Source organism: Triticum dicoccoides, chromosome 6A (assembly GCF_002162155.2).
Source record: "Triticum dicoccoides isolate Atlit2015 ecotype Zavitan chromosome 6A, WEW_v2.0, whole genome shotgun sequence".
NCBI classification, from domain to species: domain Eukaryota; kingdom Viridiplantae; phylum Streptophyta; class Magnoliopsida; order Poales; family Poaceae; genus Triticum; species Triticum dicoccoides.
In genome coordinates this window covers 61270529-61283993 of record NC_041390.1, presented here as the reverse complement: position 1 = coordinate 61283993, position 13465 = coordinate 61270529, and the positions used below count along the sequence as shown (strand labels likewise).

General features: G+C 48.4%; 1 protein-coding gene across 1 annotated transcript; it reads left to right on the top strand.

The window, feature by feature from the left end:
• Positions 1-8120: 8120 nt before the first annotated feature.
• On the top strand, positions 8121-12620 carry LOC119314904. The gene is made up of 8 exons (XM_037589590.1): positions 8121-9250; positions 10348-10381; positions 10510-10701; positions 11422-11511; positions 11598-11663; positions 11765-11856; positions 11951-11998; positions 12110-12620. Exons 1-8 carry the CDS (start codon positions 8859-8861, stop codon positions 12225-12227), a joined length of 1032 nt encoding a protein of 343 aa, XP_037445487.1. The 5' UTR covers positions 8121-8858; the 3' UTR covers positions 12228-12620.
• Positions 12621-13465: the final 845 nt, after the last annotated feature.

Below are 13465 nucleotides of genomic sequence, written 5' to 3'. Positions count from 1 at the left end.
CATCATTGAAACTACAAAAGTATGATAAAGAAACTAATCAAGCTATCCATATGTATACATTTATGTAACAACAACAAAAAGAGAAAAAAATCATACCATGTGGGCATTTCATCAATCACCATGTGCGCATCGGCTGCCGGCGCAACAAATTGCGAGCTTTCCAGCGCTTCGGGCGACGGAGGCGTGGCCGGACACGCTCCTGGAATATTCTTCACGCGCCTAGAAGCGCCGTCCACCTTACTCTTCTTTTGGGTCGTCGTCGCTGTTGCCGCCATCACACGGTTGGAAACGAATGTCCGTGGCTTCGCGGCGGGCGGCGGCGCGACACCACCCAGCGAATTCGTTCGGGGCGCCACGAAGAGGCCTCGGGTGAGACCGGTACAGTGCCGGCGGTGAAGCCAGATGTCAACCCTATGCTAGGGTTTGCGGCGGCGGAGTGTTCGCGGGTTTAGGAAGGGGTTGGGATGATGTCGGTGCGGCCTTCCGTAGGTGAAATTTCACCAGTGGCGGGGCGAGGCGGGCGTTTGCTTGCTCGCATGCAAATGTTCGTTGTCCAGCTCGCGGGAGCTGGCGCATCAAATACACAACGCGTGATCCGTTTTCCCTAGCGCGTTGAATCAATTTTACTGTAGCACACGATTTTAACGCGGCTGCTAGAGAGCCAGTTTTCTGTGCCATGCGCGCAATTTTGGTCTGTTTTTTCAGTGCGTGGCTAATCTAGCGCGTTCATTGGAGATGCTCTTAGATAGGATAAGATGAGAGGGAAGAAATCATGATGGCGCAAACGACTCGTGTGATGTAGTACGTCCTTGCTGTTTCCGACTGCGTTTCGGTGAGCAGTGGTCTGGAAAGGAGAGGACGACATGGCCATTCATTGGGCAATCACGCCACCGTCGCCCTGCTCCCAAATCCCAACTGCTCTCTCATGCCGGCCTCCCTGCCTCAAGTAGTATCTATTTCTATCTTTTCTTCTTTTGCGTGGACAAGAATATCTGCCCGATTCTGATGAATCCTCTTGGCGTGATTAAAATACTATAAGTTCATCATCGCCATCATGATTACATCAAGGGAGGGCTAGCTAGCTAATGCTATTTTGACTCGAGTCAAGCAAAACGCTAGTATGATCAGATGGATCGTGCTATAGCTAGCTAGCTCTGCTGCATGCCTCAGGTGAGAGGAGAAGAATAGTTGGGGTACCAAACCAAACCGTGCGATTTGGGTTTATCTTGTTCATTCACGGCCGAGCATATTCCAAACCTTGGGCGGCAAGGTAACGTAGGCACGTACTACGCACCAGCTCAGCAGCAACATTGCCGAGGAAGCCACCTTTCCGCGTCCCCAGATTCTTGTGCAAAACTACCTACGTCGAATAGGGAGGGAGAGGCGGCGTTGCTCTTTTGATAGGGATCGAGATGCCAAACCTCCCTGCACGCGGTCTCGCGCGTCGGCGCCGGACACACCGTCCACCAATGTGTAGGGTAGGGAGGTTCTCGGGTCTGACCTCGGCACACGCGCTGGTGCTGCTGCACTTCCATGTAGCCTGCTAATACTACTCCTGAGGCATACCAAGTTTATCCACAGAAAGAAATCTTCCGCCTCTGCATTTCGACTTGACTAGACCATGCGTTCCAATGATCCCTTTGGAAACAAAATATGGTGCATGAATGTGACGTTTCAGTCCATTCAAAAAATTTACTGACAACAAAAAAGGGTTTTATCTCCAGAACGAGCATCCTTCTACAGGAGAACCCCTTTCTTCAACTGGAGAACAGCTGTGGCCTAGTCACCACACAGTCCGTCAGGTCACCGATGCCAGGGCGTGCGTACGAACAGTGTAAAATACGCAAAAAGCCATCTGTGTGCGCGCGTAAAAAACAAAAGGAGTCCATGGCTAGCCATTTTTTACCCCGATCGACGACTTTGGTCTCCCTCCCTCGACCAAAAGCAAAGCCTCGCAGGCAGGCCAGCCGAACTAGGCAGATCCGGCCCTCAAACGCCCGCGAACATGCCTTCAAACGCTCGCAGACACGTCCACAAATAATAACCGAACATCCTTCAAATTTGCTCATCTGTATTCGGATACCTCATACTATAAATTTTAAATTTAAAAAAATATAAAGAAAAGAATCCATGTACTGCGTAGATTAACTACCCTAGTCCATGTCGGAGTGTCCACTATCTCCGTGTCCGGCTCCGGGTACATGAGTAGCAGCGGCAGCTCCGGCTCCTCCGCGTCGGCCTCCGCATCCATCTCCGCTTCGGCCTTTTCGAAAAGCGCGTCGATCGATGCCCGTTCTTGCTGGTTGATCTTCACATAGATCTCGTCCTGTATGGACTTCCACGATGGTCTGCTGCCCCATCACGCCCGCTTCGGCGACAACGAACTCCGCCTCTACGTCCTCTATGTTGAAACGAGGAGACGTCGCCAGCTCCTTCTCCGGCTGCTTCGCCTCCAGATCCTCCCCCTCCATCAGAACCAGTTGTTGGTCCTGTCCCTTCTTCTCATACGCTTGCTCCTACTTCGGCTCCGGCGAGTCCGGAGGTAGCCCGGCAGCGTTCGGGCGGTGCGCGGGGCGTTCCATGCCTGGATCTCATGCTCGGTCTGGTATGGGTGCTCCGGCGTGAGCATAGCGTGTGTGGTTATTTTCTGCCGGACCATGGCCAAGCTGGAGAGGGTGGGAAGAGTAGTGGAGCGGGAGAGAGAGGAGGTGGATGGGCTCGGGCTGGCGGTGCGGAGAGGGAGGTGGTGGATGGGCTAGGATTGGGGGACGCCGGCCGGTTTAAATAGCCGGATTTTGGTCACGTGGTGTTCGCACCCTCCCCCCCTCCCGGAGCCGGATCCCCTGACGTACGGCCACCTGACGTTGGGCCACTGACGCGTGGGTCCGGGTCCACACGTCAGCGAGTGTGCCGTACGTCAGAGGAGCTGCGTCTCTTGTCTCTTCCGCGAAGAATCTCTAGGGAGACACGAAATGAATGGACAGTAATTCCAGGACAGCAGCAATTGGCATGCATGCAGCAGCTCCTCCCTCGTGGCTCCGCTTCAATTCGTGTATTGGCATTGGGAGAAGAGAAGGCTTACACACCTCGCTCCTTTCTCGGGCTCGCTGCTTCCCGGCCCTCTGATTCATCCATTCATTTCATTCATTCATGGCGGTGGCCATGGCATGGCAGGATGGCTTATGATCCTTACTCAGGTGGATATGGTTGGGCACATGATGCGTGCCGGAGGATCGCGAGCCCGAATCATGCGTCTTTCCTCGTCTCCGCCTCAGCTGAATCGACGCTGACAGTCTCCGGTTAATCTATATACAGTCTCACTTCCTTCTATGCGTGTCTTTATCTAGCTTAGTAGCCGAGAAGTACTACAAGTGGTTAGTTGCGATTAGCATATGTTTTAACCCATGATACTGTCACTGTTTGGCAAAGTTGGTGAAAGCACTGGGGCTGGGATTGAGGGGGGTAGTATCATAACAGAATCGATCTAGAAAGAAGTGAGCCAGGAGTATATGCACTAATTTACTGTGTGATCCAAATTCTGATTTCATAAGTACATTGATCTCAACACTGTCAATACTAATCTTGGCTGCCCTGGCTAGCTAGCCCATTACCAGCACCAAATAAACACAACAAACGAATTCCATTTTCCATTATTTTTTGGAACACGACAATATCCGGTTAGCCGTTCCACTCATGCATGCTAATGTGCTATCGAATCCACTAATTTGGGAGTGGAGCAATTGGCAAATTGACATGACAAGGGTCATCTCTCATGGCCTGCCCACTCCAAGCAGATGGACAACTACGGTTCATGAAATGCATGCATGGCATGGCGCCCGAGAAGAACAGAATATATCCACTTCACTGCTTTCTCCTTTGCTTTTGCACGCATGTCCGGATAGACTGACGGGCAGATGAGATGGAGGCATGTGTGTGTGTGTGTGTGTGTGTGTGTGTGTGTGTGTGTGTGTGTAATTTCTCTTGAGATCAAACACACGTCTCTTTCGTCTATCTACTTACTGAGGGAAAAGCTGCCGGCCTTCATTCCGTTTCCATGGCATACAGGCAAGGCCGCCATGAAAGGAAGCTCTGCCGTGTTGACGATGCATCCCGTACTAAGAGTATCCTGCGCCAAAGGATTCTCTTCACTTGGATCATGTTCGTTGCTGCATACCTGATATACGTGTGGCCGGGTGTCGATCGGTTGCCGATGAACTAATTTTAGTTTTAGTAGTATTCCCTCCGTCCGGAAATACTTGTCATTAAAATGGACAAAAAGGATGTACCCACATCCCCTGCTAGCAGTGCTTAGATATTCAAACAAGAAAAATAAAATCTATACCTCATACACGTGTTTGACTCGTATAGTCGCACTAGACCACTATGGTTCTTTTTGTATCACAATATGCTGCTAACACGCTATGTATGCAGGTGCGTGTTTGGCCAGTCACCTGCGTTCTTCATGCTGTATGTTCACTAACCACTATAGTTAATTCGTATTAGTACTATGATTACCGGCTGAGCAGAGCAGCTGTCACAAGCCTATTTTTTGCCTTTTTCTCTCTTCTTCTTTTCTTGATACTATTGTTCCTTTATTTTGTTTTGCAGATTTTGCTTTGCCCTTTGCACGCATATGGAGAGTGATGGCTGACCTTCTGATGGCATGTCCCTTTGGCATGGTCTCAAGCAACGTACGTACCTTGCACAAGTTAGTTAGGATACCGGAAGGACGAGAGAAAATGAACACGTCTAATATCGATGCCCTGGATTATGTTTCTAGGTGGTGGATTGGTCTTGTTTCAACAGGGTCGAGCTAAGGTTGCATGCAGCGTCATGGCTGTTGAGTGTTGAATTCTCATTGCTTAATTAGTGGTTGTTGGGTGCTTAATTTTTTATTGCTTAATTAGTGTGGTGCTTCACTGGTTGATTACCCATGATCTATGTTAGTTAATATCAAGAACTCCACCTATATCGCCCTTGAAAAAAAACACTCGACTTGCATATTTAAGCTGTCTAGGATTTTTTTTACACGTCCAAACGGATTTTTTTTTAAAAGTGTTGGCTGGATTGCTCACCGGTGTTACACCTTTTCAAAAGTGAATTAGTTAGACGTGGAAAACAATCACAGACAAAGTAGGATTAGCAAAGTGTATTGTGACTAAAAAGTCACACCTCCCCTCCCAGTTATATACTCCATCTGTTGCGATATTACAAGGCCACCTCCTATTTTTTATCTCTAATTCGACCATCAGCATAACCAACAAAGCATGACCTACTACATACGCAAAAGATATACCATTAGAAACTTCATTTGGATGTAGATCCGACGGTATCTTTTTGGTGGCATAATATAGATGTTAAGTTGGCCAAGTTAATAGCCAAAGTTACCAAAAATGTAAAACAAAATGGATGAAGTAAGCCCCAAGCTCAACTTCATTAACACTCGTACACCGTCCAAACAAATGGGCCTTATATCAGTATCACTCTTCACAAGTATATTGTTTTCGAGACTGATTTGTGCTTTTGTGTTTTCTTTCCTTTGAAATGAGAACCTTGGCAGGTCTCCTCTCGTCAATCTGAAGAAGGAGGCATTGAGTATCTCTAGGTTGTTCCAGAATTTTACATTGTCTAAAATTACTCGGCTTGCCAATGGTGTGACACATGAGATTGCGAAGTACAGTTTTAATAGTAGGTGTGATGGGTTTTTTTTAATAGCTTTCCGCCTTGTGTGACAAATGTTGTAATGAGTGATTGTAATAATCTTTCCGCAAAAAAAGAATGATTGTAATAATCCTTTTATTAATTTATATATGTGGTGTTTTTTCAAAAAGATGGAGTAGGTAAGGAAGACTATTAACGGTAACCCCCCTTGTCATGGCCAAACGTACATTCCTGAGTCGATCTGCTCGCGTGTCCTAAAGGAGGTCTCAATCCTCAATCTTCTTTGTTAATCACATGTAAATCACTACATATTACTGTTATAGTTTTATGGCCTAATTAGTCCGCAGAATTCTATAATATGTATGAATAGAAAAAACATATGCTCACAATTCAGGTGCATTTTATATTTATATATGAGGGATTCGGTTTGGTTTGTTTTATAGAACGTACTAGCATATACTGTATAAGCATATCCTTCAAAATTTATAATTCTTTTTGTATCAAAAGAGACCCTTAAGATGTCAGCGAGTAAAAGGCGGTGTTGTTAGTTTGAACATGATCGGCATCCTACCAAAGGCGCGAACTAAAGAGTTTGAACGTGTGCCCATTATCATCCCCTTTCGCTTTCTCTCTAGCTACGTACGTAGCAGCCGTACGACGTAGTAGTAGTAGACTCGCCTCATGTACGCTTTGCACCGTTGACCGACGACCACGTTGCCATCGGGATCGGCAGCAAAAGCCATCATATCGGTCGGCCGTAGAGAATCCAGCCCCGGCCCGCTCTATAATTAGACAATGAACAAAAACACACCAGTAGAATAATACCGGTGCTCGCTTAAAAAAAATTGCTAGTGCATGCATGTGCCCTGCAAGATGGATGAGCTGATTGTGGGCGTCATCATGGTAATCACCACCATGCATGACACTCGTGTACGTCCATTCCCCCATCAATTATATTTGTTAAGCGCGAGTAATTTAGTTGTTAAAAACACTTGGCCGGTGAGGATCTTTCCACACAACCAAATGCACGAAAATTATCCAAAGCGTGACTAGCAGCTGCCAGTGTCACATGCTAAGCTAACTAGTACAGCATTTTTTCTAGAATATAAGCTAACTAGTTTTTTTAAAAAAATTCTTAGACAGAGAAACCACCACCTACTTACTACTAGTAGCAATATTTAATTGAGCAATAATCGTGCCCTGGGCATGCATGGCCACCTCTTGTCTCTCAACTAGTACACGAAATTCTCAGCGCGGTTCCACTGCACGTGGGCACATGCAAGCTAGAGTACGTACGTGTTATCTTATGCTAATGTTTTGTAGATGTAATAAGAATGATGTTACTACTTGTATTAACTTAGCTGGCTAGAAGGATGGGATGAGATGGAAGAAATGATGATGGCCCAAACGAACCCTGTGCGTCCTTGCTGTTTCCGGCTGCGTATCCACCCGTCCGTCAGCAGTGGTCTCGAAAGGACATGAGGAGATGGCGTTCATCGGGCAATCACGCCACCCTCGCCCCTGCTATACCCCAAATCCCAACTGATCTCTCATGCCGGCCTCAAGAATCCTTTCTTCTTTTGTGAGGACAAGAATATCTGCCTGATTCGGATGAATCCTCTCGCCGAGATTATTAAAATACTATACACGAATTGGGTCGGTTCATCATCGCCATCATTATGTTAAGGGCGGTTCTAGCAAGCTAATGCTATTTTGAGTCTGGTCGATATGGACGACGGAGCCTTTCCATCCTTGCCAAACACAAAACGCTAGTATGATCAGATGAAGATCAATGGTGCCATAAACCTAGCTTAGCTAGCTAGCTCTGCTGCATGCATGCCTCTGGGAGGGAGGAGAAGAACAGCCGGGCCGACTTCTATTCTTGAGCGAGAGATGCCAAACCCAAACCTCCAGACGCGAGCATCGTTGTAGAGGAGAACGCCTTTTCTTCGCTGGAGAACAGCTGTGCCTGTGGCCTAGTCACCACACAGTCTTCCGGCGACCGGTGCGTGCGTACGAGCAGTGTGAAAATCGCAAAAAAGCAAACTGTTTGCGCTGGTAAAAAAACGAGAGAAACAAAAAGAGAAAAGAGAACCCGTAGGCATAGGCTAGCCGTGTCGGTCACCGCCAGAGAGATCGACGTACGACTTTGGTCTCCCTCCCCCTCCTCGACCAAAAGCAAAGCCTCGCAGGAGAGGACAGGACTGCGCTGCGGTGCGCTGCGAGAGCCACAGCAGGCCACAGCACGGCACAGTGGCTGACCCTGGTCAATGACAAAAGCGGCTGCACTGTCCACAGCGACGGCCATGGCCATGGCGTCGGCGTTGGCCCCCCTCACAAGGAAAGGAAAGCCGGCCAGCTGAGGTGGGGTGCGTAGGAAGGATGAGGAGGATGGATGGACAAGCAAGCGCCGTAGATGCCCTCGCCGTCGACGCGTTGCACGTATATATATCTACCCCACGAGGAAGAAGAACAAGATAGATCGATCTCATTCCCCTTCACCTCCGCTCCGGTGCAAAGGAAAGGAAAGGGTGGAGGGAAGAAGCAAGGCATCTCATTCCCCCCTAGCCAGCCCCACGCCTCGCCACCTTGCCGCCGCTCTCCTCCTCTCTTCTTCTTCCTCTTCACCTTTATCTCCCCCCGCGTCCAAGAATCTATCTCCTTCCCCTGTCCTCACCTCCATTAATCCATCCCCTCCTCACATTCCCCTTCCTTGCGTGCGTACACCGTTTGGTGCTGGTACACAGATTGTTTGTTCGTTTCTTCCATGGTTGGTTGCTTCTTTGAGCGAGCGAGTGAGAACGACGAAGAGAGGAGGGCGGGGACAAGCCCGGCCAGGCACATCTATCCTGTGACCCCAAGCTTGGCATCTCCCCACACCCACACCCACGCCACACCCACACCCACACTGTTTCCTCTTCCCCTCCGCCGCCCTGCCCTCCCCCTGCATGCCACTCGCGTGCCGCCCCAGTCCGTTGGTTGGTTGCAACGACGCCTCCTCCCCCTGCAGCATTGTGCCCGCCCTTCGTCTTCTTTAGCCTGAGCCCGGACGCGCACAAGCAGAGCGCCGCTCTGCGACCCCGCATTGCCGCAAGAAACGCGCCGCAGAGATTGCGTCTCCTTCTTCTATCCGTAAGGCGGCAGCGCATGCCCGCCGGGACGGACTGACGGCGGCGGGGGGAGTGGCAGCGCGGGCGATGCGGTTCACGGCGGGGGGCTCGTCGACGCGGTCGTGGCAGCCCAAGCCGACGGCGGACACCACGGACCTGCGCTTCTGGCTGCGCTGGCGGGTGGCCGTGTGCGCGCTCTGGGTGCTCTGCTGCGTCGCCGCCGCCGCCTACCTCGTCTGGCGCCACGAGGGGCCGCGCGCGCACCGCCGCCCCGGCGCCGCCAAGCAGGACGCGGCCGCGCAAGGGCGGCGGCGCCCGGACGGGCTGCTCTACGACGACGAGGCGTGGCGGCCCTGCCTCCGCGACATCCACCCGGCCTGGCTGCTCGCCTACAGGCTCGTCTCCTTCTTCGTCCTCTTCAGCCTCCTCATCGTCATCGTCATCTCCGACGGCGGCAACATCTTCTACTACTACACCCAGTAAGCCTTCCTCCACTCCACTCACCCACCACCATCAGCATCATCTACCACTGCTTGCTCCTTTTTTTACTCTGTTTCCGAAGAAAGATTTTTTTACTTGGGTGATGACTGGCCGTAGATGCAAAGTTGCATTAAAGGTTTATGCTTTGGCATTTCCCATTTGATTAAAATCCTTGAGGCTGTAAAATTGACTGGAGTGGCAGCCAGCAATGCATATGGTGTGCCCAGCAGCAACTTTGGCATCTGTTCTCTCTTGTTGTGAATTTCAATTTTATCTCTGGGGAAGGGAATAAAGGGAGGCTTCTTCTCATGATTACATCAACTACTGATCTTAGACATGTTTCCTCAATAAACTAAGAGCAGTGAGAATCTGCAACAAATTTCCTTGCATTCATATTGATCTTCTGTGCACAAGTGATGGCTGGCAGCAGTTTGCTAGTAGTACCTAGCTTCCACAGCAAGCCACTCCTCAACTGTTGGGTTTCATTTTCAGTTGTACATTTTTTTTGGGTGTCAATGCATTTTAGAGTCAGTTTTATTCATGATGCGCTACTTCATTTTTAATATTTTGAAATTGCCTCTCACAGGACATGTTCTGTCAAGCACATCAGTGAAACCAATATTTTTCTTGGGGGCAGTGTTGATTTTCATTTTCACTGGTATTTATTTTGGGGCATCAATGCATTGTAGAGATAGTCTTGATGGATGCAGTGCTTCAATTTAATAATCAGTAAGGACCTCATATACATGCTTTGTCAAGCACATTGAAGGAACAATCTTTTTTGTGCAGTACAATGGCACACAAGCAGGACAGTGCTGTGGGAATACCTGTTCCATTGAGGATTTCTGACACCAGATTAGCTTAGCAGCCCCCATTTTGATACCATTACTTTTCTGGGGGCAAATCTCCAGTGTGCTTTTTTCTTTTCCTCCAAAGGAAAAGAAAATGTGGTGTGTAACTGGTTGGTAGCATCAAAGCTGTCTGCAAAGATGTGATACTACTTGCTGTTGTTGGTGTCTGTGACTCTGCTCTCAGTAAGCAGCATTTGTCCCTAGCTTGCACGTACTAAGTGGTTGTTCAACTGTCTATTACGCAGGTGGACCTTCATTCTGGTCACGGTTTACTTCGGGGTAAGCGAGAAATAGCCTGTCTCCTCACTGATTTCTTGGTGCACAATGATGAGCGTCCCCACGGCCTCTATCAGTGTCCTCACAGTCCTTATCTGAAGAGACTATATGCCGTTCTGTGATTTCCCCAGCTTGCGACGACGCTCTCGATCTACGGGTGCAGCAAGTTCGCCGCGTGCAATGCCGTCGCGGCGATGTCCGACGCCGAGCAGGGGCCCTACGCCGTCCACGGGGCCGCCCCGAAGCCGGTCGTCGACAGGGAGGACGACGGCACGAGGGAGGTCGCCGGGTTCTGGGGGTACCTGCTGCAGATCATCTATCAGGTAAAGGAGGTTTTTTCATGCCACCTATAACCTTTGAAATGTTTGGCCAACATGGAGCCCGTTTTCCAGATTTCATATTGGAGAGGGACATCTGCACTGACATCACATCTTCATTGCATTTGCATGGTGGGGTGGTCTCAGTTTTTGCTTTTCAGGTGCAATTATTAGTGCTCCTGGGTAGTTAACATCATGCACCAGAAACTAAAGTGTGTTTATAATGTGCTCTGCTGAATTGGATTCCTGTGCATCAAAGATGGGGATGTGACCACATACTAGCATCTTTGTCTGGCAGATCCTACATGAGCCACCTTCTTGGTTGCTGGGCTGGACCCAAATGCCCTATCTCTTAGTAGTTCCTTGCACCTGAAGGCCTTGCTTGATCACCTTTCTTTACCCCATATCGTGCAGGGCTGGCTTTTTTAGCTGTAGCATCAGGAATAAAGACAAATTTTGTTTATTTTTCTCTGTTGATTTGCTAGGCCTGACTGTATCAGAATTATGTCTGGATATCTCTCTAGGCTTGGATAAATTATAGACCAGGGGTAGTGGATATTTCCACTGATAATAACCATAGTACAGCTTCCAGTAGTATTACAGTAGAAAAATGGGAGAAAAATATTACGACAAGTGATGTAATTGGCAACTTATGCAAGACAGTTGTTATCATTTTACTGCAAATTCACCAAACTATTATTCTGACGTCTCCATCTCTGTTGACAGACAAATGCAGGGGCCGTGATGCTTACAGACTGCGTCTTCTGGTTCATCATTTTCCCATTCCTCACCGTAAAAGATTACAGCATGAATTTTGTAAGTGTGTTTGTCAATTTCTTGGCTTTTGTATTGGTCATCTGATTGATGATAATCAGTTTGCTAACTTGATCCTTGTCTGACAGCTATTGATAGGAATGCACTCGGTCAACGCTGTTTTCTTGCTCGGCGAAGCATCGCTAAATAGCCTGGTAAGTGGATGAACACTCAACTTGATCACGAAAGCAGGTTGATGCATGGTTTTTACAGTTTACTCGCCGCATCTGATTTTAACTTCACACAACTTTTACAGCGCTTCCCGTGGTTCCGGATCGCGTATTTCTTCCTTTATACGGCGCTATACGTAGTTTTCCAGTGGATTGTTCATGCATCTACTCCAACCTGGTGAAATCCCCAGCTTCCATTCCCTCCCTAGAGCAAAATACTGTCTGCATATTATCTTTCTGTCACTGAACATATGTCATGTGAATTCTGGCAGGTGGCCCTACCCGTTCCTCGACCTCTCCTCTAATCTCGCGCCTCTGTGGTAATTCCATTTACCACCCTATAACAGCAATTATTTCCCTGCTTTGTTTGACGTAGATTTTATTAACTGAACTATGTTTGATCACAAGCTGAGCCTGAACTTATTCCATAGGTACTTTGCGGTCGCGTTCATGCAACTGCCCTGCTACTTGATCTTCAGACTGGTGATGAACCTGAAACACCACCTTCTCGCCAAGCATTTCCCGGATAGCATGGTCCTAGGATACTAGCATCCGTCAATGAACATCCATGCCGGTCTTCTTCCTTCAATCCTCCACGCAAAAAGGCGATGCGAATTGGCAGGAAGAATAACAACCGGACAATGGCGGCGTGGCAGTAGATTGTTTCTGAGAAGTCTTAGTTTCTTACGCACGCGCACGCGTCTCCTACAAAAAAAAAAGGGATAGGGGAGCGTGCATGTGCATTTACAGTGGTATAGTTTCGTGACGGTAAATCGGGGGGTCACGGATGGTCAGAAGAGTTTTTGCAGTAAGTTGGGAGTGAAAGGAGAAAAGCAAAGAAGAATGTGTACATATACCTACAGCTTGGTTGATTGGTTGGTGAAATGGAGATATTGTTTGTTAACTGATTTAGTGCTAGTATATAACTTGTTTTGTAGATCAGCTGTTTGGTCATCAACTTACCTGTGTGGATAATGTAATCGTCGCGGTTGCATGTTCATATATAAACCTATGGGCTGGAAATAGGCTCCTGATGGTGAGGACAAAGCTTTCTAGTTGTGAACTGGAAATGGAACGCTGGAAGCGAGGGCACGAGCTGCTTATATGTGTCGAAGTGATGTGCTTCTGTCTGTGATTTTACGTTCTTCTCGGAACAGACACGAAAATTGTGCTTCTGTCTTGGATTTTACGTTCTCTTCGGAACGGACACAAAAATCGGTTTGTTAAGAAGAATCTTGGGATGGAAAAGTTGGTGCCTTCCCGTCCAATTCTTGTAATATGCTCATGAGATTCAGATGGAGCTAGGTAGCAGTAACATGATTTTGGTATCGATTCCTTCTCCTTCCGGAAGCAGCAGCTACAGCTAGTTGATAGCACGATCGATCCATCATAGCCCGCGTTTGACAAAAAAGCTTCATCATCCATATGGATCTGACTCGACTAGCCCTAATGATGACGATGATGAATCGATCGACATCGGTCAAAGGTGTGTGTGTGTGTGTGTTGCTGTAGTATTTTATTTATAATGTCGGCGGGAGGGTTCATCAGAATCGGATATGCATAGACACTTCCTGTCCTCGCAAGAAGAAAAAGAGGAAAGATACTTGGGGCGGTTGGGATTTGGGGTGATTGCCCTTTCGGCCCCCGCTGACGGACGGATACGCAGCGAGAAACGGGGAAGGTCGGCGTACAAGGGTCGTGCGCGCCATCATCATGGTTCCAAACTTCCAACCCACGGACAGACGCCATGCCCAGCCTAGCATGCATCTCCTCCCATGCAAGTGGAG